The sequence below is a fragment of the Aythya marila genome, assembly GCF_965140915.1.
Source record: "Aythya marila genome assembly, chromosome: 4".
NCBI classification, from domain to species: Eukaryota; Metazoa; Chordata; class Aves; order Anseriformes; family Anatidae; genus Aythya; species Aythya marila.
In genome coordinates this window covers 44,894,597-44,921,107 of record NC_139045.1, presented here as the reverse complement: position 1 = coordinate 44,921,107, position 26,511 = coordinate 44,894,597, and the positions used below count along the sequence as shown (strand labels likewise).

At 44.0% G+C, this 26,511-nt stretch overlaps 2 protein-coding genes across 9 annotated transcripts in view; one reads left to right on the top strand and one right to left on the bottom strand.

Annotated features, from left to right (window-relative positions):
• Positions 1–7,621: 7,621 nt before the first annotated feature.
• On the bottom strand, positions 7,622–17,305 carry COPS4 (COP9 signalosome subunit 4). The gene is made up of 10 exons (XM_082760147.1): positions 17,200–17,305; positions 15,795–15,874; positions 14,872–15,023; positions 13,439–13,542; positions 12,567–12,720; positions 11,305–11,455; positions 10,759–10,929; positions 9,099–9,214; positions 8,656–8,740; positions 7,622–8,189 (listed from the first exon to the last, which is right to left on the bottom strand). Exons 1-10 carry the CDS (start codon positions 17,271–17,273, stop codon positions 8,056–8,058), a joined length of 1,221 nt encoding a protein of 406 aa, XP_082616273.1. The 5' UTR covers positions 17,274–17,305; the 3' UTR covers positions 7,622–8,055.
• Positions 17,306–17,496: 191 nt separating this feature from the next.
• Positions 17,497–26,511, top strand: part of LIN54 (lin-54 DREAM MuvB core complex component) — a 34,584-nt gene continuing 25,569 nt past the window's right edge. For 4 of the 8 annotated variants that reach the window (XM_082760146.1, XM_082760145.1, XM_082760144.1 and 1 more), the window contains exon 1: positions 17,497–17,586. The gene's annotated coding sequence lies outside the window, so the exon portion shown is untranslated. Of the gene's footprint in view, positions 17,587–17,797; positions 17,835–19,159; positions 19,301–23,103; positions 23,128–23,713; positions 23,738–26,511 lie in introns of those variants that run through there. The other 4 variants (XM_082760141.1, XM_082760140.1, XM_082760142.1 and 1 more) reach the window with 4 other exon arrangements.

Here is a 26,511-nt window from a genome sequence, read left to right as displayed (position 1 = left end):
TTCCTGTACTTGTATTCATTTACAGATTAAAATCCTATCACACCCTATCTATGTTTAAAGCCCCTGTAGTGCTGTAACACAGCTGAAAACAGCAACACAACACACCTGGGAACAGACAACCACCAACTTGTTCCATTTTTACTCTGCAATATTTCTAAATCTTAAGTCTCTGTGATTATTAAATGTACACGTGTAGTTTGCAAGAGGCCTGGCTACTCAGCTGGGGAGTGACAGGTCTCCTATCTTAGGGTGTCACTTACCTTCATAAAGCAGATGACAAGAAAACAAGTACTACAGGCTTAAAAGAAGTTCAGGCGATAACATTATTTTACAAAGACCATAGTTCTTCAAAACCAAAACATCTTCAGGAGCTCCTCTCTTTTTTGCCACTTTTCCAATCGTCTCTCTCCAGATTATGCATATGCTAATCCAAAGCACAAAAAGCAGTCATGCTGCTGCCCGTGCCACTAAAGGCAAGCACAACAGAATGCCATGCCCAGGAGTGACAAGATCAAGAGCAGGAACTGTAAGGAGTGATGATTTCCTGTACTTCAGAGCAGAGGATTACAGCTGACACTGAGTTATGAACCCATGAAATCCTTACAGAACAGTAACTGCAGCATACCACACCTTAACATTTCACTCAGATTTTATACCTGGGGCTAGAGCTTAGACTGTCTCTACAGAGCAGAGTCAAGCTACATTGAGTACGCAGGGTAATGCGGTCTTCTTGCTTACTGGCTTTTTAAGAGACTCAGTGGCAGTTTAATGGAGCTCAGGTATGTAACTGCATGGCTTACAAGCAAAGTCTCTGCAGCACTGCAGTGCTTGGCATCCAGAACTGATCGTATACTCAGGTATCACTCTCTGAAGTCTCCTACAAACAAAAATGGAAGTGTGTATGTGCCCTCAAGTGTGTAGAAGTTGAAATGATTGCAGCACCCAAGAGCCAACTAAAAGATAACCATGCCAAACCTCTTCTTGAGCTGGGTAGTTTCTGTAACATGCAATTTCTTCAATCATTCCCCCAAAACCTTCCACTCACACTGTGCTGTAAAAATACTTTGTCAATTCCTCCTTTTGGAGTACAGCAGCACACAAAAAGGAAATCAGGAATCACTTTTTGTTTAGCCATAATGAAAAAATGCTGGCAACCTGTTTCTGCCTGGACAGTGGGGGAACAGGAATTGTCGTGATGGTAACCTTTGCTTTACAGAGATTTGTCTTTCTTGTTAGAAAGCAGATGAGACTGTACACAGGTTTTGCGCTAATGAAACCAAAAAGTAGCAAATGCTAAAAACTTGAAAGGAGACAGCTTTCCCTACTACACACACTGCATTAAGGTTTTTTAACAGTGGAGTTTAGCAAAAACCACTAGGCTTGTAAGGCACATGGTGAGCTAGCCTGCTGCACAGCCAAATAATCTCATTAACAAAATGCACTTGAACCAACTCAGTATAGTCAATAAAATAAACTACTTCTTTAATTAAAAATAACGATAGCAGAATGTGTTGAAGACTTGAGACCTTCCCTTATTATGGACAAACACGTCCTCCAGATCAATGCTTACGAGTGGCATATTGTCAGTTCTCCCACAGATATATTGAGCACAGCAATAAGGATCAAAGTACCTACTAGTAAACCTAAAGCTGTTCAGCAGCTGACCAGCTAATGCTACCCACACAGTAAAATACTCTGGATTATGAAATTGCCTTCTCTTTTTACAACAAAAACAAAGCAAACAACCAAAAAAAGCCAAGGGCATAGTAAATATCTGCATATAATACCTGTCGAAAGTATTTGTTCCTAGAACTTTAGAAAAAAAATGACTAAATATCTATTGCATTAAAAAAGCTTAAAACAATAATGAAAGTAATAACAATTTAAAAAAAAGAAATAATTTCTAAGGCAGGAGAAAGAACAATATGCTAACGCAACCTAAGAATAGTCTACCTACCATACAAGCTTATCTAAACTTCAACTAATTTGGCTCAATCAAAGCACTGATTAGCATTGAGTTAGCAGGGGGGAACAATCACTAATAACAGATGGAGAAAAATGCAAATAACTTGTCTGAAATACGATTCTTTAGACTATGATTCAGTTTCTTGGGATTGGGAGAGGTAAGGGGTATTTTATTTTGTTTTAACCTCTAATAAAGGTTGAATAATGTCTTCACTTTTACAAGCCATAAAATACTGTTATGGTTGTTGTAACGTACTTAGCTATTCGTACTGAACAGGTAGTAAAAGTTGTTTTATTTTTTGTTATAAGTCGGGCATCTCATCAATAGTGACTTAATCTACACTAATACTTGCTAGGACATGAGAGGGAGGTGTACAAACATAAATGCAGTTTTATTAGCCTGAACTGCATAAAAGTACTGTCATACTATCTATTTGCATTTTTATTGCTGTTTTATCTGTTTGATATCTCAGGAAGCTAGAAGAGAAGTTAAATAAAATAATGGTTGGTGGTAAAACTTTAAGCTGTCTGAATGTGCTTACTTTTCCACTAAAAAAAAGTGGTGTTTTTTTTTTTTTTGTTTGTTTTGTTTTTGGTTTTTTTGCAAGCATGACAGCCATAGTTTTAGTTCCTATAACCATAGGAATTTTCAACGGTGAGCAGCACAGGGAGGGCTGTGATTAGTTTAGTTATCCAGATTGTTTTCTACAGTCTATTTACTAGTAAAGCTGGGTTCTAGAAGTGGCTTGATCCTATTTTTTTTTTCAAGATAAATGGTTATACTTTTAATTCTTTGCTGCTGCAATGAAATAGATGTTGTATGGTCATTAAGCATCAACTGAAGATGACTGACCATATCCCAGCCTAGACTTCTTAATCCAATAAATTTGTTTTTTTATTCCTCATATGAAATGCTTTATGCCATGAAAAAAATAATTAACTATAAAGAAAAGAGTCATTACATTGAAAAAATGTCTTGTGTTAGAAGAGATCTCTAAGCTTTCTTAGAGAGAAAAATCTGAGACCTCTAAGCTTCCTTTCATGTTTTTTTTTTTCATGGAAGAAGTTATGGGGGGGTGGGGGTGGGGGGGGAGGTTGTCTTCCCAATGGCACAGTTTGCACCATTTTGAAGGTTCTTAGAAGTTGTTTTTATCAGATCTCTATAATTAAAGGGAACTAAGCTTCTGCTGGAGAAAACCATAAAACCTCAATCTCAAGAACCGCTAGTTCAGTTACACAAACTACTTGTAAATAATGTTATGTGTTCCCTTTAATCAGCTTGCAAAACTCAGGGGGACTATTTGTTCCTTGATACTATACCCTGTCCTTGTGCCTTTTTCACCTATTGGAGAAAAAATTCACTCTGCTGTGCAATGATCCACCTGTGCATGCTGCATAATGCGATCTGAATACATGTAAAGGCTCAGAAATCTAAAAGGTTTGGAGGCTGGGGACCTCTTTCTTCTGTGATCACTAACAGTGAACTCAGTTTAATTGCAATACCCAAGCGGAAATGTGCTCGTTATCCAGAAGAGCCTCTGCAACAGCTGTGTGCTCAGCTCTCCATCTAGTGGGGAGCTGCTCATTTGGGCTGCATTAGGGTAGCTTATGGCTAAAACAAGAAAGATACACACATCTCAGCCAGGAGTGCGGTTCAGGCTCAGAGGGATTAGTGTTGCCCCCGTTCACATGCTGGTGCTGACCACCAAAGATCACTCCTGTTTTCAGCCTAAAGCTAACCACCTGGATCCCTGTTTCAAAAAGGTTTCAAGGCACCCATCTCTTGCTTCCCAGAAGTCACTCACTCTGGTCCACTGGGAGAGAAAATATTGCACAAACTAGCCTTGACCACATCCTGTTGTGTTGGTTGGTTTTTTTTTTTTTTAGAGCTGTCTTCTGAGGTAGCAAATGGCCTAAATTGGAATTCATTTGCATGGCATACCCACCTCCATGCTGCGGAAGACATACTCCCAAGAGAACAGTTGTGGGCAGAAGTCATTGTGACTTCCTTTGCACAAATGAAATTGTTTCATAAATAAAATATAAACCACCAACCCTGGCACCAGACTAACGGTGACTATATTTGTAGCTCTGTACCTAAGATAAAGTTCTCAGGCAGTATCACTTTCAACAATCAAAAATAATTGAAAATATCTGGTCAAAATACTCTCCCTTTCCTTGAAAATTGACGCTCATTGATGGTACTACCCATTTGCTTGTCTGTCTGAAGCAGCTGAACTAACAGCAATTGCATAGGAAATAATATAACTAAACTCAAATGATAGCTGATTATTGGATCATGGAGGCAAGGTACCTTAGTGTGCCACCTCTCCCTAATCATCTAGATGATGCAATCACAAGTTCAGCAGTCAGCATGCTTTCTGTGTTCTTTCCTGTATCAAATAACCCGATTCTGTAGCAGCTACTTGCTGCTGTGAAATTATTTGAAGTAGAGATGTGCTGTCTTGCAAACAGAACTGCCTGCGCTCATTCGTCTAAACACTGCATTTGGGGGCTGTCTTGACTTTTCCCCACCAAGGCTTTCCTGCACAGATGACATGACAGCAGCTGTTACAAGATTAAAATAATTGCCACAGGCTACACCTGCATCACTCAACACAGCACTAAGCTTAGGTTCGGTCTAGAAGTCTGAGCAACAAGACTGTGTGCAGCACAGATCCGAGCAGGGCAGTGGCAGCAGGGAGCACAGCCAGCCCTGACACAATCCCAGATGCAGCTGCTGCTGCTCCCAGTGCTGGGAGCCACTCACCAGGGACATGCTGGGGAATCTGAGGCAGCGCTCTTCTGGTCACCCAGCTCTCTGCTTCTGTAAACAGCAAATGATTTGGAAAGGATCCGAGGTATGAAGCTCGATAGGCGATTGACTGAATGCAAACCCCAGCAGCACAAAAAGAAGAAAGCTCAAAAGCCTCTGCAGAATCACTATTTGTCACATCTTTTATATCAACAGCAGAAAAAGATCAGAAAGTGTATTAACATTTTGCAAATATCACTATGACTGTTTGACTCATTTAAGAAAAGAGTTATATAAGATACTTACTATTAGCAAATAGAAAATTTTCCAGTCACTATCTTTTCTATGTCAGTTCCAGTGCCAAGCAAATCCTTTGTGGTTGTCTTTGTTTTGGAAATAGTGGCTCTGTACAACTGCTCCTTTCAAATTCAGATGGTTCTGAAATTGCTTTTTCTCCCAGATGGGAACAGTGAAATGAGGGAAGTCTTGGCAACAAATGTTATGTTGCAATAGGGCTAAATTATTGTTATTGAAAAAGCACAAATTCATTTCCTTGTAGAATTAAACAGACAATAGCTTGTTCATCTAACTCAACCCCAAATCTATAAGCAACGTATGTTGGATGGGTCACTGAAGTTCTGAAGGGCCAACAAGAACGTAAATGGAATCAAATACAAACATAAACAATACTTGGTGGATAAGCTATGCAAACAACAAATCACTTTAAAGCACCGAGGCAGTGATGACAGATCCTCCCCAGAATAGTTGTTAACCAAGGGTACACCTAAAATGTCAAGCTGTAATGGTGCGACTAGCTAGAGGAGTGAGTTTACCACACAACTCAGTTCACATCTGGGGTATGAAGTAACTCCCTGCACTTCATTGAACTGATCAAAAGCCTAATCACCAATTTGTAAGGATGTATTTTTCCTCTGCTCATACTCTGTGCATCAAATTGTCTTACTTTGCCTACATCAATGTGTGTGGGGTTTTTTTGCCCCACTGCAGTAGGCTTTAAAAAACGGGGAAAGATTTAAAGAACAACCTTAAAGGTCACCTGCAGATAAAATCATTTATCCCGTGATTAGGCAAGGCCAGCTTTAAGTTCTGATGATGCTGACTTGGAAAAAGGAGTGCAGCAAAGATGCATACAGTACAGTCAGGGTTTGTTCTTGGTCAGATGGGCTTCTACTGCCACCTAGTGAGGTACCCAGCATCCTACCTGTAGCTGATACATTAAATACATCCGCTGTGTTGGAGGGTAACGCTGGAAGCTATTTTATAAAAAGAACAAAGACCCTTATGGGTATTGCATGCAAGAAAATGAAGTACCCAAACACATCTGCAGTAGACTGAGACACTTCTACTGGATGAAGGCACCCCACAGTGAAGGGCAACAGCCATCCAAACACCATCTGTGAATGTGGAAAATCCCCCCCCTCTGCTCTCTTAAAGGAACTTTGTAAAGCGGGCAGCTTCTCCCTGTTCCCACATCATCTCTGCTAGATAAAAACTAGATAAACTAAACAAATAAACTAAAGGATGTTGTTATCATTCACCAGCTCCAAATTGTTCTAAAAAAAAAAAAAAAAAAATTCTAACTGCAATGAATCAATGAATAAATATGCCAAAGAAAGCAAAACAAAAAAATCCAAGGCATTCTACTTGTGGATTTGGTAAAACCTTTTGACTGGTACATCAAGAACCAACATCCTCTGGGTTTTGAGACAAAAGAGCGTGTGAATATTAACTGCTAACTCATAGAAAGTTATTACTGAAATATAAAAACAAGGTAAGAAAACTCACAAAAGCTGGAATTACAGTTAGAACACAATGATCTAAGACTGCAAATCTAACCTCTGGAGAGGAAATAGCTCTTGATGGAACTTGCTCCTGGCTCTCCATTATCAGAAAAGCTCTGTCAAAACCTTGCCAGCAGACTGCATGTTAAGACTTGCGTATCAGCAGACTGCGTGGACATGAATCGCACAACAAATATCACGAGAGCCAAAGAACAGCCGTGCTGCCTGGCTGGTACACATAGCAGCTCTAAGACAATGGCTGCGTAGTGCCAATAAAATTGACTCCCACACAGAGCTCATTGGTTACACAGAATATTACAGGGCTGTACATATGTGGAACGGACACCACTCTGTGTTGGTGAGCTCAGGCAGAGCAGAAAGGCTGAAAACTCAATTATTTTATACCATTAAGAACTCCGTGAGCTGGGCCACAGCGTCTTGCTTTTTATGATTCAGTAAGAAGCGTAAGAAACGTTGCTGCAGCAGTAAGTGCAAGCCAGTTACGACACAATTCATAGGCATGGCACTTGACACTTCTTTGCTCTGAGCCATTCATGTCAGCAGCATTGAGCACACAACGCTTCCTATGCTGGGTGTATCTCACTGTGTACAACTGACCTGCACCACCCTTCCCATTTCAGGTGTTTAGTGCTTCATGGTGCAGAATCCCTACCTGGCAGGCTCAGGCTACAGCTGCAGCTCCAAAAACACTAACAATACATTTGCTGATTTACCACCTCACGTTGACCTAGAGAAGAAAAGAGAGTGCTTGGCTTTCCATACTTGATTTTTTGTTCTCATCATTGGCCACGTCACTGCAACAAGCTCGATGTAGAACACTGGCCACTACCCCACCTTTTTTCCTACAGCCACCTGTAGCCCACAGGATGCCACAGAGTTCTGTGCCCTGCAGCACCAATGCAGCAGAAGGGCCATTATTTTCTTCAGTTAGGGTTGAAGACCTGCATTGCACAAACAAAGGAAAAACAGAACCGCTTGCTCAGTTTATATTTTCAGGGGCCAAAAGCAATGTTTCCAAATACCAGAGTTACTTCAAGTTACTGCTTCAGGGGAAAAAAAAGCCAGGTCCCTCCAACACTTAAACCAAGTGGCTCACTGCAGCCTTTATTAGAATAGTTACAACTAAAAGAAACATGGCACTTGCATTTTTCACAGTGGGATAAGCACCATAGGAAGAAATGGGCTACAAAGCTATAGCAATACAGTGGAAAACCAAACAACATTAAATAAACCAAAACCCCAGCTCGCTGCAGATGTGACAGTTTCTTCTACGTGGAAACCGCAGCTTTCAGGGCAGCAGAGTGCAATGCAGGGGCAGCAACAGCATCATCCTATGCTCAGAGAACAGGGGGACTCACGCCACACACAGTATCGCCTAATTGTGTCCTAAGCCGGAGCGAAAGCACGAGGCGTGGCCGTGAAGGCAGGCCCTTCACTCAGTTCTCAGCCCTGCTCAGCTCGCTTCCTCCAGCACAGCGGGTGACTGCCTCCCCTCAGGCCACGGCGGCACAGTCACTGAGCCATCTGAGCCTCCATCGCCTGCGCTGTCCACTCCGGGGCCGTCTGACTGATCTTCTCCAGCAGGTTGTTAACCTGGAAGCACAGTGACTGGATCTGCTTGTCCCAGGTTGGCAGAGCTTCGCGAGCTGCAAAAAGGAACCACACAAAACCAAGTCAGTCCTGGTAATTCCCTGTCTGCTCAACTGCAACCTCCTCCTGTGGCACCGCCCTCACCTACCTCACAGGCAAAGCCTTCCTCGCAGCTACATTGTGCTCACTTCTGCATCAAAAGCTACAATGATTTTGGTTGTCTGTTACAAGTCTAACTCCTGCCTTGCAAAGGAAAAGTGAGCAGAGAACTTCCTGCTGAACGTGTTCCTACAAGGAGGCTGACAATCAAGTCACACTTTCCTGGAGGTAAGAGAATGTGTAACTGTAACAGGGATGGGTGAAGTGCGGTCCCCTGCTAGGGCAAGCTCTGCCACCTCCTGGCCATAGCCAGACACAGCGAGCTCACTGACAACAGACTGTAACTGTCTTATATTGTCAGACAGCAACTTGAGAAAAGGTGATTCCAAATGATGCCAAAGAAAATCCTGTACTCCAACTTACTCTCAAAATGAACAATTCCATCAATCTGATCAATGAATCCATTCATGCGGCCCTCAGTTATCATCTGAGAAGCTATCTTCTCTGCCTGAAATGATGGAGAGAGAAATATGTTAGGTAGCTGCTCTGTTCTAGAAGGAATGAAAAATTCATTTGGTTCTGACAATTCTTACAGGTTTTTCCATCATCTCTATACATGGGGGAGGAGGAAACCCTACAGAAAATGTCCAATCACACAGATCACGCACTATAACCGACATCAAACTTGGCTATTGTCTTGCTTGGCTATTCCATATTCTGTACCTTTTCTCATAAAGTATGTTAAATATTTTTTTTCATGTCTAGTATTGCATATTTAATGATTTCTTCTTCCTTAGCTATTTATTCTATTATTTACTAGACTTTTTTTCTTTAATAAAAGAAAAAAGGCGTAGAAAAAATAATACCTTAGCTGCAGGGATCTCTAGTAATGCTCCAAGCTCTTCAAAAGTAATGTTGTTGTAAAGTTTGCTTGCAGATAGCAAATTGTGTTCTATAACAGCTCTGTCCAGGATACTGGAACCTTAAGGGTTGGATGGCACAACAGGTAAATTAGTATGAATCAAGTATTTGGTTTGTATTTTAAAACAGATGGGAAGTGTGTGTGTTTTTTTTAAAGGTTGCATGTGCAGAACATTCAAGTGTGTCTCTTTGCCTTACATCAGTGTATGCCACCAAAAAAAAGAAACTGATTCCATGTGGTTATTTTTTTTGAGACAGGCAGCTTTAACCCTTGTAGTTAATTTCCAGAATAATGAAATGAAGATATTCCTTTTGCTGCAAGACCCAGCATCTAAGCTGAGGGAATCAGGTCTTGCAGCAAGTTCCTAGTTTGTCCAATGGTAACAAAATTATTCCCCCCCCCCTTAGCAGCACTTAGGGGCTTCATCTAAGCCCCTGAGATGACAAACCCTCATCCTGTTTGTCTGCTCTTGATTCAATTGACTCATTTGTCCTGTAACATACAGCCAAAGAGAGTTGATAATGCAAAAGATGCCTAACCTGTATTCTTCAACTTAAAAGATAAACAGTGCAGTTCATGTACAAAGAACATATTGACTTAAGGAAGTCTGCATCTTACTCATAGGAAGTCCCTTTAAGTAGTTTTCACCTGTGATGTTACAACAGAACTGTTTTTCTGTCCTTTTTTTTACTTTCTGTAAATTTATATTTCTGTATTTTTTTTTGCATTGTTTACTAGGCAGGCTTGCCAGTTGAAGAGATATTTCACTTCAATGTTTTTATTTAGGTTGGATGTTAGGAAGAACTTCTTTACCGAAAGGGTTGTTAGACATTGGAACAGGCTGCCCAGGGAAGTGGTGGAGTCACCATCCCTGGAGGTCTTTAAAAGACGTTTAGATGTAGAGCTTAGGGATATGGCTTAGTGGGGACTGTTAGTGTTAGGTCAGAGGTTGGACTCGATGATCTTGAGGTCTCTTCCAACCTAGAAATTCTATGATTCTGTGAAACTGAGACCAGCCTATTAGGATTCCGCTGAAGTCATTACTTTGCACAGTTTATCACTGTTCAGAAGTTCCAGGAAGAATAGAGGTATTCAGGCGTCAGTGTGACAGATCAGAAAACAATTTGGAGACCACGTGAAGTCCCCATCATCCCACCACAGTCTGTCAACAGTCAGGAAGAAGCTCAAATGCAGACTTTTCATGACCTAGAACAATTTCCAGCAGTCCTAGCTCATGAAAGTCACATTTCTAAGCATCCTATCCACTCTCAGAACTGGAGAAACTCAAAAGGACAAACTCACGTAGAATGAGGCATGAATCAAGGCTAAAACTACTGGGAGAGTGCGTTAGTGAAAAGAACTTGAAATGGGCAGAAAGATTATCTCTTTAGAACTAAGTTTCTAGAAGAGAACTTCAAAATCTTAATAGCCAATGACAAAAGATGAGACTAAGAAGCTTTACTCTACAATTGTACTCATGAGGATAACAATCCAGGAAATAACGATCACAGACAATACTGTGTTCTTTTCTATCACACGTAGAGACTGCAGCAGGCAATGCTGGATGACCAAGCAGCATTAGGATGCTTCAGAGAAATGCTTACCATCGGCTGTCGTTGCCTTCTGGTGAGGCATTAGCATAGCTGCAAACTCCTGCAGTTGGTTTCCACGTATAATTCGGTCGAGATACATTTTCTCCAAGATCCCATAGGCTGCAAGCTGCTGGCATCTTTCATCCTTGAAAAGCGTAGCAAGCATGCGAGAACGCTGCTGTCCTAGGAGAATCAAGAAGAATGCTCATCAACTGCCACCACAGAATTCAGAATTTACAAGTTAACAAGAAGTTGACTTTTTCCAATACAGATAATTAACCATCAAAGCTCCAGCAGCGAGGACTCAGCTGCTTTCAGTTCCAGCATGCTGTTTGACACTGATTTATTTTTGCATCTTCAGGCAAGATGGCACCTTATCACTGGCAAAGGTGCAAGTACTCCAACTCCAAATTAAAAGAATACCAGGAGATTGTGGATGGTGTTCACAGTTCTGGATTCCTCCACCAGTCCCCACATATAATGCGCAAGCTGACTTGCTTCAGGAACACGCAACATGTGCATGCCATCTCCAGCACGAAAACAAAACATGCATTTTACCTGCTGATGCTAGAATAGTACAATGCAAAGCATGCTTCAGTGCCTCCAGTCGCTCGCTTTCATGGACTATGCTCTTATAGGACAGCTCGTTGTATCTTTGGGCAGCCTCAATAAACTTCCTTCTGTAATCAAGAACTCGAGCATAGCAAACCTAGGAAGAAAATACATCTGAGTAACAGAAGACTAACACGGGGCAGTTAAGTTTTACATAGCATAATTTGCATTTGCTGTAATTCCTGCATTATCAATTGTCAGCTCCCATAAACATTGCTTTAATGAATCACCAGCAAATCTGTGTCTTGAAATGATGAGCTTAGGTGAGGCCTTGACAAGCCAAGTAACACTGAAAAGGCCTTTTCCAGTGCTGTTTACATGCTGAACTCTACACATGTCTAAAAACAAAGCAAATCAAATACTGTACAGCTGATAGTGTACCTAAGCTTTTCCTTCACTAGTGACGTTAACAGCTAGCACTTAAATAGTCAATTCTGTTTTTCATGTGTTTGCTTTTTTCTCAGAAGCTGTATCAGCACCTGGTATTTCTTTACACTTTTCACTATTCTAATGCATTCTAATCATTGTATTCCCCATCCAATATGGGCTTTAAAAGGTAACATGAGGTTTTTGTAGGGGAAAAGTGAAAACCAAACTAAAATCTCATACTCTAAGTTGCAACTCTTGTCACATCTGCTGTGTTGAAGAATTTCACAAGGCCCCTTTTAAACCACTTGATTGGTACGGTTACATTAGACCAATCACTGTCAATCACAGTTACTAAAACTTCATTTTCATTTTATTCAATTTGATTTCATTTGGGAAATTAGTGTCCAAACTCTAAACGCAGTAAGTTGTTCAATAAGCAAAAAGGTAAATTAATTGACTGCTTTGGACTGAAAGCTATTTTCACAGATGGTACTTGCTATTTATTTACTGCTGGGGGAAAAAAAAACATCAACTGGTTCCAATATTGTATGTGATTTTGTTTCCCTAGACTTACAAAGGTAGGGGACAATATTATCAAGTAAAACTCAGTTATTCTGAGCCACTAGAGCTGGCACATAAGCAACCTTTATGGGTTTCTCTCGAAATTTTAAGGAATCGGCTACCTAACTATTGCTAAGATGGAGCTCTCCTGTCCCCAAGGTCATTTAGCAGCTTTTCCCTTTGTCTCCTTTTGTGAAAGTTTGTGTGGCGCTGTCTAATAACCATCTCCGTGTAGAATCATTTCCCTTTAGACAGAGAACTCAATAAAGTTATACAACCTTATAATGGATTTGCAGCTGCTCATTAGTTGATTCATTCTGAAGCAGGGAAGCTCGATTAATATAAGCTTCTGCTTGAACTGGGTCATCGTCTTCCAGATACAGCCTGGCAATTTTCAGGTAGGTCTCCAGTTTATAATCTACATTGTACTGTCTGCAACAAAACAGAAAGGAGTGCTCAGAGACGCTCCGCTACTACCTCTGCTCTTTCCTGTTCTAAAGACACATTATGCTTCTTAAGCACTTAGCAGCTTCTGCTTTACCCTGCTTTCATCTTCCCTAAATCCAAAATTAGTGCCCTCCATTCGGAGTACAGAAATTCGAGATGAAGGCTAACTTAAGTCTGGCTCCTACAAACACCAACAGAAATGGGTTTCTAACGGGGTGAAAACTTGCCATGAACAAGGAGCCACTTAGAGGTAGAAGGCAAATTTGCAGTTGAACAAATAGGAGCTGAATGGGTAAAACCTGCTGCAACTCCTTCTACATACAAATTGAGAAAGAGAACAGAAAGGACAGCCAAGAAAAATAACAGCAAGGGTTTTACACTTGAAAAAAAAAGCTAGTATCAAATTTCAAATTATGTCTTCATTTTGAACTGTAGAAGCCAACGTTTCTAAGAACTTGCACAGACAATGTCAACATCTATTAAATAATGAAACACTTCCAGGGCAGTGTTTTGACAGACAAGAGCGGTTACTGCAAGCAACAGCCATCAAGCTACACTTGCATTGTCTGGAAAGCACTTTGGCCTAAACTACAGAAACTCCAAGAGAATACGCAACCCCAAAATTCCCACTCACAGGTACAGCTCACTAAGCAGTGAGAACGTACACTATACAAGGCAGAACAATGTCTAGCATGGTACTTACTTTTGCCCCGTTTCCAAAGGGATCCCCACCAACACTTGTGCTGCATTCCTCCAGTCTTCTTCTTTCTCATAGATGGATGCGAGATGTTGCCTTATTGAAGCAACCTAGGCAATAACAACAGTCACTAGCAAATGCTATAAAAAGTTGAATGGTTTGGGGTTAACATCCACAGTCCTTTTCCTTGTTTGCACATGCCTCTCCACCTCTCAACTAATACCACAGCAACATGCGCAGATAGAACCCTTCTGACATGAAGGTTTTCAATTCCCCCATCAAGTCTTTAAGACTATACGGTTTAAATAGGAATGCTGATTTGAAGTATTTCCTAATGAGCCTGCAACTAGATAAAGAGAGTCAGTGTTCAGGGAATAGTAAGTAGTTATCTCTTACCAAACTTTAAAAGATGAAACATGGTTTTTGACAACTACAACACCAAGATTCACAAGGCATTTCTTGCAGTTACACCTCATATCAGGCTGGAGAGATACAAATGAGGTGAACTATGACTAGATCCTGGCTCTGAAGATTCAACTTTGTAGAGCAGCTGTCAGCAGGTAAACTCCAAGTGGTAGAATCAGGGTTTTATAAAAACATTAAAAAAAGACATCATCTGATGTTGAGGATGTAATATATGCATAATCATTGTAACATATGGAAAAGTATGGCAGTGCTAGGTTAAAGGATGGACTAGATGAGCTTAGAGGCCTTTTCCACCCTAAATGATTCTACAAAAGCGAGTTCAGTTAAGATATAGAGCAAAAGCTGCTTAACAAGAGTAAAGGCAAAAAGACCAATATAAATCATGACAAACTGCCTTTTCTCCTCTAATAGTGCATCGCACAGGCTTTTCACATCAGCATCTTCTATAAGAATTCTCAAACAATGGTGAATAATTGTGGAAGAAAATTAATAGAAAGGAAAAAGATGTGGCACATTCAGCGTGTAACTACAAAACGGGAATTTCAAGAATATTTTTTCCCCCAGTAAAGTGATTTTGGCTTAAATATAAGCATACGTATCTACAAATAGTTTTTGTTTGTTTTTTTAATTACTATTTAAACAAAAGCTGCTTGTCAAAACGATTTAGTCCTTCCATCACCGGCCTGTTCCCCAGTTGGGTACAATGCAATACAATGAGTACCAGTCAGTCTCAGGACAGTGCCTCCAGTTGCTCAAGCACTGTTTCACTGTAAGACATTTTCTGGCAACAGAAGAGTTATATGCCCAGCATCCTGATAAGACACAGTGTCGGTATTCTGTGCATGGTTCTAAATACTCTCTGCATTTATCTCCTTTCACATGTATAGGAATGAAAAACAGACTCAAAGTAGGGATGTCTGTTTTGACCAGTATTTTTAAAGACTTCAAAATTAGTCAGAAGTTGAGAGGAAAAAAGCCTGCAAACCAAAACCCACTGCCACTGGATTTCTCACCTGCTCTTCAAATGAAATAACTCTAGGTTGTATCTTCTCCAAGGTGAAGTGGTAGATGTCTTTGGCTGTGCTGTCGGGAAGACTCGGAAGATGGGTACAGAAATCTGTCAGCAGCTGACGTGAGATCACTAGACTGACATTTTCGTTCACCACTGGTTCAGAGACACATGGAAGAAAAACATAAGATAGATGCAATGCTTCTTAGTACCTTTACTGTAAGCAATCCCTAGCCTTTCAGTTATTTACTTTTTTATTAAAGTAACTCAAAATTTTACATCTGTGTACCAGTGAAGCAGTGTTGTTTGTTCTAAAGATGAATTTTATTCCTTCAGCAACACTAGAGGTCAGAGTTCTAACACCTAACAGATAACAAATAACCTGTTTCTCTCTGATTTATAGTTTTTATAAACATTTCATTCAGAATCATTGTTCTCAATAGGACATTAGAAATATCTTGGACAAAATAAATCCTTTGGCTAAATTTCACTACGTTTATTCACAATTAAAAAAAAAATACAACTGGTATAATTTAGAGGTAATCAATAGGCCAAGCGTCCAATACAACACAAAACCACCTAGCCATTTCTTCTGATTGCTTTCCAAGCTAATCTGAGACTGAAAAAGGAGTTTGTTAGTTAAAAGACTGCTAAACATCCAGTATCCATTTTAACATTCAGAGCTTACTTGGATTTTACCTTCAGACACTATCACACAGACAGGTTGGAAAGTTACATTAACTTAGAAATCTTACACCTTTCCTCAACTTTTGAGCATGGTGCTGATGGCTCCTTTCCTAATCATTTTTAATCCAATAGAACCAAAAAATAACGTCTTCATGTAACCTCTTGGAGACGTAATAAACGTGATCCCACGTATGCCTGGCTTTCACTCAGTTTGCAATTAATTATACCAAAAGCACTTACTTGCTTCCACAAAAGCTTTCAAAGCTTCAAGTTGTTCTACACCCACCAGCTGAATTGCTTTTTCCAATATTTGACGATATCTGTCCAGAGGAGGAAAAATAAGAAACATCTGAGATTACATTTTCACTCACCGTTTCCGGTGTTCTGCTTCTTTTCTACCTGAGCCTTCCTCCTGCTTTTATTCTCTCTGCCTGTGAGGTAGGTATTTTCCAAAGCACTGACATTCACGTGCCAGGCACATTCACCTGAAATTGGTATCTGACTCTTACCAAAACCCAGGCCAAAAGGGTCAATAATGTAGCCAATCATCTTCTTATCTCTTATTATTTGTGCAATTAAGGTGTTGGTTTTTTTTTGTTTGGTTGGTTGGTTGTTTTTTTAGTTTATTTATATATCCTTACAACAGCACAGTTTTCTTTTGCCAAAAAGAGGTGATACAGAATAAGTAAAGAAAATTGTAACCCTGGTGGAATAACATTACTTAAATTAGACAAAGGTTTAAACTGCCACATTCAGTGACAATGAGAAACTGGGGTGGAATTTGGAAGTTAGCAGCAGGTTCTGGTCCCCTGAGACAAATACGCACAGAAAACATGCATTTTTAAGTGTTAAGTTCAAAGGGGGGGGGTGGAACATTTTTAAATGTTATTTATTTTTTTTTAATTTTCATGGTTCAAAAGGCCAGTGCAACTCCGGGCTTTAACCTGAGGACAACTACTACTCAAGAGAGGCAAAACGTGTCCGAAATGTAAAAATGTTTGACGTGCTTTCCTCAAGAGAGAGCTTAGATATTAGCAGGTATTTCGAAGAAAACATTTTAATTTTAACGTGAAGCTCCCAAAGGGAGAGAAATCCTCCAGGAAAGAAAGAGGTAGTCGGGGAGCGAAAAATTTTACTGTAACCGAGCAGCTTCGCAGCCTACCCTCAGGGAAGAGAAAAGAAAAATCCGCGTGAGAAGTCACACAGCGAGCAGCGAGGTGCAGCACCCAAAACGCGCGTGCAAATTAAAGGAGAAAAAAGAAAAATAAGGAATAATGATGTAAAAGAGAACTAGGATAAATAAATAAGTAAAAATAAAAATAAAATAAAATAAAATAAAATAAAATAAAATAAAATAAAATAAAATAAAAGGTTTACCGGCGTCCCGAAGGACCCGGCCCTGGCCTCACCGCGCAGCCCCAACGGCTCCCCCACAGTCGGGCCGCACAGAGCCTCGCTCAAAACCGAAAAATACGCAGAAAACGGCCAAACCCTGAGGTAAAAAATCCTTTTTTCTGTATTTTTCCTCACAAACCACAGCCGCAGGGCCCCGGCCACCTCCACACCCCACTCCCGGAGCACCCCCTGCACAAAACCAGCCTCCCCCTCAGCACTCCTAATGCGGGAGGCAGCCCCCGGCACCCACTTTCCCGCCAGGTCCTTGTGGGAGCCGCTGGAGTTCATCAGCTGCGCCAGCTCCTGCCGCGCCGCCGCCGCCATCTTGTGGCCCCGCCGCTCTCCTCCTCCTCCTCCTCCCTCCCCGCGCCCATGGAGCCCCGCGGCCGGGGGCGGGAGCGGCGGCGGCGCCGGTTGCCAGGGCGGCGCGGCGGAGTATTATGGGATGCGGCGGGGGAACGGCGCGGGGCGCGTGATTTTGAACAAACGCGGCCGCGGCGGGCGGGCGGGCGCCGCCGGGCGCCGCGGCGGGGGGGGGGGGGAAGCGGGGCGGCGGAGCCTGAACGGAGCTGAGGCGACGACGAGGACGAGGAGGAGGAGGAGGACGACGACGACGAGGAAGGGCAGCGGCCGCCCGGTGAGCGCGGGGGGCGGGAAGGCAGAGCCGTGCGGCGGCGGCGGGGCGCTGACAGCCGGCGGCAGGGCGCAGGCTCGGCCCCGCGGGGTGCTCCGTGAGGGGCGGCGGGGAACGGGAGCCTCCCCCCGGGGCCGGGGCCGGGCTTGGGCTTGGGCTTGGGGTTGGGGCAGGTGCGGCGGGGCCGGGCGGAAAATGGCGGAGCTTTCGAAACGGGGCCGGCGGCTCCCGGCCACCCCCGCGCCGCTGAGGTGAGGCGCCGGGACGGGGGTGGGGGGCGGCCGTTGGGGGCCGTTGGGAGCCGTTAGGGGCTCGCGGCTCCTCAGGCGGCCCCGGGAGGCTGCAGGGCCCCGGCCCGGCCGGCGGGGAGGAGCCGGCGCCCGCCCGGTGCCTCCCGGGGCCCGGCCTTTGTCTGAGGGGGGCTCTGTGGGGCCAGGAGCCGCACGGCAGCGGGCAGGGGGGGCAAAACCCAGCGGGCAGGGGGCGACCCCAGGCGGCCGCTGGCCCCGGTGCCTCCTCCGCGGCGGGGGTCTTGCGAGGAGGGACCCACCAGCCCGGCCTGCCCCCAAACGCCCGCTCCGTGCACGCCCTGAGGGCGAAGCGCCCCTCAGGCTGCCGGAGACAGCGCCGGAGAGGGCAGCCCCGGCGGCTCGGTGGCTGGAAGCCGCCCTCCGTGCCTCCCGGAGCGCTGTGGGGTTCAGAAGTTGGTTATGCAAGGCGAAGTGTGGAGGTGACGTCTCGGGAGCTGTATCTGGCGTTGTTTGTTTTGCTCGCACTCGTGTGCGCGTCCCAGCCCTGACAGCCCGTTACTGAGCGCCCAGCCGTTCAGCTCAGCTTCTCAGGAAAAAGGTTAAGGGTCTGCGGACCGCAGGTCAGATTGAAGTGTGACGATGGAGAGTGCTGGAGGATCCCAACCTCAGGGATGCTGACGCCTCACATGTGGAGCTATCGCCTTCTTTTAGGCTTTGGAAAGCGCTCGGTCTAAGCTCCTTGGTTTCATTTCCTTTACGCTTGTTTCAAAAATATTTTATGGGAGACGTAGCGAGACTCTCTACAGAAGGTTGTTGAGCTCTGCTTCTGCAACAAACCATGTTTCTTCATGTCACTCTCTTCTGTTTGTGCTCTGTTCCCTTCCTATACTATAGAAGTGGCCCTTTCCTACTTAAGATGTGCTTAAAAATGCTTTCTGATGTCCTAAGGAATCTGTATGTGGCAGTGGTGGCATTCATTACAAATGCCTAGGAGAGAATCTCCTGGTTTTTTTCTTCTTAGCTGCAGGACCTCCCAGAGAGAAGCAGAAAAAGGTCTCTAAAAGGTCTGCTCCTAGGTCTTGTGTTTTATCAGGCCTTACTCTTTAGTAGCTTGGATTACTCTGCCACTTAGAAAACCTGCAAAGCAGCATGGGGTTCCCAGGGCAGCCTACAACCAGACTGGCTAGCTTTATAATGGTAGAAAACAGAAACATTTGTCTTACACGGGAAAAAAAGAAGACATCCAGAATGACCCCTCGACTGGCAGTGAGACGCATAGCTATGCAGCACAACAGGTTCACGTTTCAGATGTTCCAGACCCAGGTACAGACTGGCGGCTCCTCAGCTCCTCCGCGTGTGTCACTGCCCTTTGCAGGCTGTACTTCTGCTCTCAGAGGCGTTCCCGCCCTGGTCACAGCTCCATCCCTACTTCTGGGCCATGTTCTGAGCCAGGCTACGAGTTCCAGGTACAGACACAGCCCCACAGTCTGTTTATCCCCTGCTTGTTTCTGCTCTTCCTTGAGATAACTACAGTTTACTACAGACACACAAAGTCTTTCTGAAGAAGGTTTTACAAGCCTCTTTAGATGAATCTGATGTTCTTGAGATAAGTTGTCATCTGGTTTTCCTGGGTTCTCTTGTTTCAATATTAGCTTTACCAAAAAAAATCCCAGTGGTCTCACGACTACCCATATAATTTAATCTGCCCTTCTCACCCCCATCTCACTTTTATTTCTCTTAAATGAAATGAGACCGAATCTGCAAAGCAGTAAAAGCTTTCTGTTAGAAAACATAGTTCATTGTAAATATTGCAGTGTCTGGGCAGAGATTTCCTTGCCAGCTTTCATAGTTTTCCCTTTTCTTTTTTATTATTCTCCCATTTCTTTGGGAGGCTTGGAACACATGCCTATGCATGCTCACAGCCCTGCTTGCTGCTGATGGCTCAGCTTCTCCCTGTCGGTTCATTCCTCTTGCATGCTTTCCCTTTCTCTTATGCCGCGTAAGCATTTAGGCAGCTACACGTAGACCACGCACCGAAAGGCTGATCTGCGTGAATCTGACCTGGGCTTGGTTGGAAGCTGGAGCAAATGCGGGCCAGGCAGCCTGTCACAGCGTACGGCCCGCCACCACGGGAGGACCTGGTTGCACTGCCCTCTCCTGCTGCTCCTGCTTGCTTGGAACTGACTTCTTTGCTGCAAGCTGGTGCCGAGCTGAAGCATCCCCGTCTCCAGGCACAAGCTGTGCAGGGAGTAGCAATGCCAAGCTGGGAGGGGCAGGGAGGAAGGGAGATGGCCGGGCTTCCCTGGGACCCCAGCCCAGCTGCATCATGTGCTTGGGCGAAGTTTCCTGCAGTGGCTCTGGCACTCGCAGCTTCTGAGCTGACCTGTCCCATTCACCGACCTGGCCAGATCCATTCATGGCTCTGGGGTGTGGGGTCCTGCTGGGTTAGCACATGGCAACAGCTTTGCCAGAGGCCTCTTGGGCCCCAGCATCAGCAGCTGGAGGAAGGAGGGCTGCAACAGCCTCGGGTTGGGTTTGGAAGGCTGGATCTAACCCAGCTCCGTTCCTTGATCTGTTCCTTCCCTGCAGCTACGAGGGAGCGTGTTGGGGGGGAAATGGATGGGCCAAAGGAGGGCAGGAGAGCTTGAGTAGTAGTGATGGTGTTGGAACTTGGAATATAACCCCGTAGTGCTGATGATGACATACCACACAGCGGTCAAATTTGCAGATGATATTTTAAATACCCATGAGAAGATATTCCTCTGATGTTTTGCAGTATTAATGTAATAGAAATAGGAGCAGGTGCTTAGTAGCCAATTGCCAGTTTGTTGACAAATAAGGGTTTTTTTTGCTACTGGTGTTCCTCCTAAAATCATAATGGAAGCTGACATGACCCACAACTTGCCAAGGGAGGAAGGATCTCCTCGTGGCTGCTGAGTGGGCAAGTGGATTTAATTTTTTCCTCCGGCCCTTCTTAAGAAAACGGCTAGTGCCTCTTGTGAACATGGCAGAGGGACACAAGCCTAATCTTTCCCCATTAGAAGTGAATGAACCAGCACAGTTGAACTGTGAGGTGTAAAGCTGTCACATGCCCTGGGCTCGAGGTGGGTGACTCCCAAGGAGTACGGGGTGCCACGAGGTGCACCTTGTCCGCACTGGGACTGCACAGGGCACCGTGGCAGGCATGGCGCGCAGCACACCATGCAGCCTGGGAAGGGGCTGCTGCGCCACCAGTGAGTTACGGTTGCCTTGGGAACCTTTATTTTGAATTTTGTGCCTATAGCCGGATGAATTTATGGCGAAGAACATGAAATGTCTCCTTAGATATAACACCTGATTATTTTTTTTCTTGGTGTTCCTCGCAGCTGATGAAAAAAACGGCTGCTTACCCGCATTATGTAATAAGCATTTGGTAAGGAGCAAGGTGGGGTTTTGTACAATAATTCGCATTGGCATGGTATTTGATAAATCTAGAACTGTGTTCCTCTGGGAAGGGTGCAGACCAATTCCCGCTATCTTGTCTTCTGCAGACAACGGCAAAGAGAATGGAAATTATTTTATCTGTTCCACATAGGTACATTTTTTTTACAATGTCATCATGATTTGTTTTTGCTTTGCTGTTACGTATACAAACATACTGAGTTTGCAGGCTTAGATTAGTAATTTTCTCTCTTACCTTTGTTAATTGTAGCTTTCTTAGCAATGCCGTTTTTGAGACGTGTATTTTTAAGGCCATCTCCAGTCCAGTAAGCTGAAACAAAAGACCCTCTGTTGAAAAAAAAAAAAAATCAAAATGCAGTGCTGAGTGATTTTGTAGTTCCCTGCTTTACAACAAAACAAACCCTGCAATTTTGAAGACAAAACATGAAGCAGAAAAGGGAGTAAGGACACAAGGAATGCATAAAATGAATGACGCTCCTTTGCCCATTATTGAAACAGGAGCAGAACAGAGGGGTTGCAAATAATTGGGCAAATTGTGTAGTGGCCTGAGATTGCCTGCACGCAGTTGTGGTCTTAAATGTGATGATAAAGTACCGGACAAATCTTGGCTATGCATATGCTTCCATGAAAGCTTTGCTGGCAAATGAGAGGAAAGATTTTGACTGTCAAGAGTCTGTTTAGAAGTGCATTTTCCCTCTTTTTGCACCATTGAACTTGGTGAGTTTGGGTGACCTGGACCAGCTGATGTGCGCTGTAAGTAGTGGGCAAAAAGAGGGGCAAGAATACAGTAAGCAAGGAAGTGAGTTGGCACGTTCTTTGTCTTGTTTTGTTGTGTAAAATGACCCGATAAAATGGTTTCTCTTAGATTTTTTTTTTGCTATTGAAAGCATCTTACAGCAGCAAGTGACCTATTCGTCTCCTTCTGACCTGTGGCTTGTTTCTGCGTTGCACGGGCTGCTATTCCGTGTCCCTGGCGCTAGCCAGAGGGCGGCAATCTGTGGGAACTACAAGCCTTGTATTTTTATACTGTTAATTCCAGCTTCTCCTGAACTAAGGTTGTTCTGTTTGCTGGGCTGATGTCCGGAACTTTACACAAAGTAGCAGTGTTCTGTTTTTTTGTCTCCTGCACAGAATGGGTTGGTGCTGGTGCGATGGGATGCTGCGGGGTGTTGGCTTGTCCTGGGCACCTCGGGCATTGTTGTTGTGGACAGCAGTGCAGCACAGTAAGGCGAGCCCATGGGACGGTTTGTTGGTGCGGTGCTGAGCCACAGCACACAACCTGCCGTGGCCGGCTCCTTGTGCACAGCCGGCTCTGGGTCGTGCCCCATGTGCCAGTGCTCACCTCTGGCTGCAAAAGTAGGAGCCGGCAGCTTGCAAAAGCTTCTCTACGACCTGGGTTTTGTACAGGTACTTGAGAAAACTTAGCAGTTGGTGTTCGTGTTATGCATACAGAAGCTCTGGGACCTTCTGTGATGCCATCTTCAGGCACGTGAGAAGCTTGCATTGGAAGTGGCCCATGTAGTTCTGGAGGAGAAACCAAGATTTCAGTGAAATTCTCATTTCACCTATTGGGTTGGTATTTTGTCTCAAAATTGTGATGTGATTAAGACTGGCACAAAAGCCAGTCAGATACTGTATAATCCTGGTTATTCAAATAAGTTTCTTTCAAAAGCAATTTGGAGGTCTTTTATCTAGAGATGGAAGTGGGAGGGAGGGGTAATGGTGTTTTTGGCACCAAGAGCTAGTCGTGGTTTGCCTGCAGGCAAGCTATTTATCTTCAGCTCAGTCCTGTGAGCGAGTACACTTGTGGAGTTGTCATGCTTGGTACTGGGACAGCTGCCGAGATCTGCAGGTAGGTGTGTGGGTTTGGGGCAAATTATTGCAAGAAAAGACTCAAATGATTGCATAGGACACATAAGGAATAAAGTTTTAGTACAAAATGCTTCATTGTGCTGTGTTGTAGAGTATTTTTGGAAGTGAAATCAGGGTTGCACGTGGTTTAATTTGGGTTAGAATAAACTGTGTAGCGTACTGACTGGGCAAAGGTGCTCAAGTACATGTGTGATGTACTGCCTCATCATCGCTCTTCCCCATTCGCAAAGCCTCAGTCAAGTCGGTGGTTTCCAGTGCTGTTGTGATGAACGCTTTCACATAAGCACAGTGCTACCATGAACTCGTGCAGGAGCTGTTGGCAGCAGGCCTACCCTGCAAAGGTGCCCAGCGTGATAACACCTTAGGAGTCGGTGGGGAACTCGCTATCGAGCCTTGGCTGGCAGCTTCCATGCTCCTCGTTCTGCTGCGTGTTTGGGGCGATAGCGCTGTGGGGTCTGAAGTCTGCCATAGCCTGAACTTGGAAAGCAAGACAATTTCCAGCTATATTGAACAGACAGAAGAAGCACTTTTCTCAAATCTGTGTTTCTGGGGCCAATAGATTTCACGTCTCTGGTAGTTTTCCAGTCAAGGTAAGTTCACTATGGCCATAGTCATTTTGTTGTCAGATTGTTCATCCTTTACTTTCGGACTAAATACAAAACTCAAGCATGTTCATGTTAGTTTCAGGGTATTTCTTTTGGTCTCACCACAAAGTTTGCATGGAACCTAAGGTTAGAAATGCTTCATTAAATGCACAGACCCAGCATCAACAGACAGGAAACTCAGACTGTTCGTGGCAGCAACACCTTCGGAACATATTCAGTGATCATAAGAACACCAGTGAAGTTCTGTTGCTCTGAACTGGTGCTATTGTGTGTCGTGAAAATGATGGCAATGGTGTGCAAGCCAAGGGAAGGGTGAAGGGAAGTGTTCTGATTTTTGGTTTCCACTTTATTTTTAGTTTGCATTGAAGCTCTGCTTGGAAGTAGGATGTTGTTTCCCATTACAGAAAGCAAACTGAACCGCTTTGAAGTGTTGTGCTGCAATAAATGTTAGAAGTGCCCCATTCTTTCCTCCAGGGTTGCAATAAGCAGCTGGCTAAACAGGCAGGGTTGAGCCTTATCATGTCGAAGCAACCTACACAGTGGTTCCCTCCTAAGAGGAGAGGAGGGTGTACAGATCCATACGGAACCTACTTCAGTGGTCAATCCCATTCACACTTCTGTTTGTCAGTAATAGGAGCATAAAGAGCTGTCCTAATTATTTCATTCTCTGTTCGAACCTTAACACGGATGTGCCGCTCCACCCTGAGCCCTTCTTGAGGAGCAGTTTTCTCATCAGCTGGTCCACTGTCGTCCTCAGAACCAGGCAGGAGTGCATGTCTTACACGTGTGGTGAGCCACCAACAGCCAACGCGCAAAGTGTGGACTGCGGGGAGCAAACTGTTTGTGTATGCAAATGGAAAATGCAGATCTGGCACGAGATACAGGCTAGTGCTAGTAAAACAGCCTGGGTTTTGGCCACCTTCTTAATAGATGTGTGTCTAGTGTCTGGGCCATGCCTAGGACAGTAGTGTAACCTGTAAGTGGCTGGGTTTTCTGGTCAGGATTAACTCAGGAGAGTTAACTCAGGAGCATGGCTTTTTCAGTAATGCTGCGTAATACCTCTTTGTAATCAGCCCCGGCTAGTGCCTTCTGCTTTGCTCGTCTGGTTTCATATCTGAAGGAGCATTTGGGCCATACAGTGCTTTCTTCTTGTGGTGAAAAGGGGCTGCCCAATCCAGGGGAGATACCTGCGGTTCTTGAAGTGATGGTCTTTTAGAGAGCACATGCGTACATGCAATGTAAGTCAAGCGCTGACAACCTCTGTGACATACTGTTTTCATCAAAAACTTGGCTGTGGCTTTTTCCCCTTTCTTTCTAGCTTCTGTTTCACATGAAAGGGTTTCTGACTCATGGGGATTTTTGGTCATGTACTATGTCGAAGGTCTTTGTTAGTTTTGTTGTGAAAATTGCTTTTGTACTCTGTATGTGTGTAATCTAATTTCTGCGGTAGCTCGCTGTGATGCCTTGTGTGGGAGAACTCAGCCTGATGAGGAGAAAACAGCCACAGGTCGCAGGACAACTGAGCCCAGCAGCCTGTTTGCATCGGAGAGGCTGGGGAGAAGGAAAGGGGTGGTCACGTTGTGTGTGTCACTTCTGAAGCTGTGGGTACCTTCAGATCAAGGCTTTCTAGTAAAGGCAGCGCGTTTCATCTGTCTTGATAAAGCATTTCTGTTTCAAGGCAAACAGAAGATGGATTTTACTCAACTTCAAGCAAAGAGATTTGTGTTGTTGATTGTGCTTTTGTACTCTTTTTAAAGCAAGTCTGTGCAGAACAGTTTCTGTTCCTCGGTGTGATTTTTGGCTTGCTGGTCTTTATCTGTCCCTGTCACTCTTTTTATACATCAGCGACCACAGCATGGAAAGCTGACTTCCACAGCTGAAGTGCAAGGTGCTTGTTGTCTGCCTCCTTGCCACATGCTGGAAGTTGAGGAAGGGGAGTGGGAGCAGGTGGAGAAATGGCTTCTGCATTTTTCCCACTGAGGGGAACTTGGAAGCTGCCCCAAAAAAAGAAATCCAACCAGTCAATGCTGAGTAATTTTGCGTTGCTTAATCTCTAGGTATTAAGGCAAAAAAAAATACATTCAGCTCGGAACCTCGAGATTGCTGCTATTGAAAAGTGTGCATGAGCAAAAGCTGAACAACTGAGAAGCGTTTAAGCACCTCGATTTTAATTGCATGTGGCTGGAAGTATCTCACGTTTCCCAAGTGAATAACTTAAAAATTGTGAACCATAATCATCCAGGATTCATTCTGTATTTCCACTGCTTCCTCCTGCTCTTGCCTCTGTTCCATTAAGTCGATGTAGAAATAGATTAAGTTATTTCTTTTAACTCTTACTAGATCAGCATACTAGGAATATGCTGATTTTGGTATTGCAACTTTATACAAATATTGCAAGAGTTTGGAGTTGTAAAATCCTGAAATATGAGGTGCAGCCTGCAGACAGTTCCCCCATTGCACCTCTATTTGGCAGAGAAGCCTTGGTGTTGCCTCATTCCCTTGCAGAGGCCAAGCACTCAAAACGTTACCCCTTTGGTATCAGCCAGCCCTCAATAGGAAGGTAACAATCGTTTGTGAACTTTGCAGACCTTTGGAAAAGCTGTGGTGGAGCCAAGGGGATGCAGAGACACTTGTATCTCTGCCACTGCAAGGATTCAGAGCAGTTTATTTTCTGGTTCAGGACCTTCTGCTCGTGGTGAGTGATGCACAAGGTAGTTTTCCAGCAGCTAGTTGTGCAGGTGGCACACATCCCCATGCCA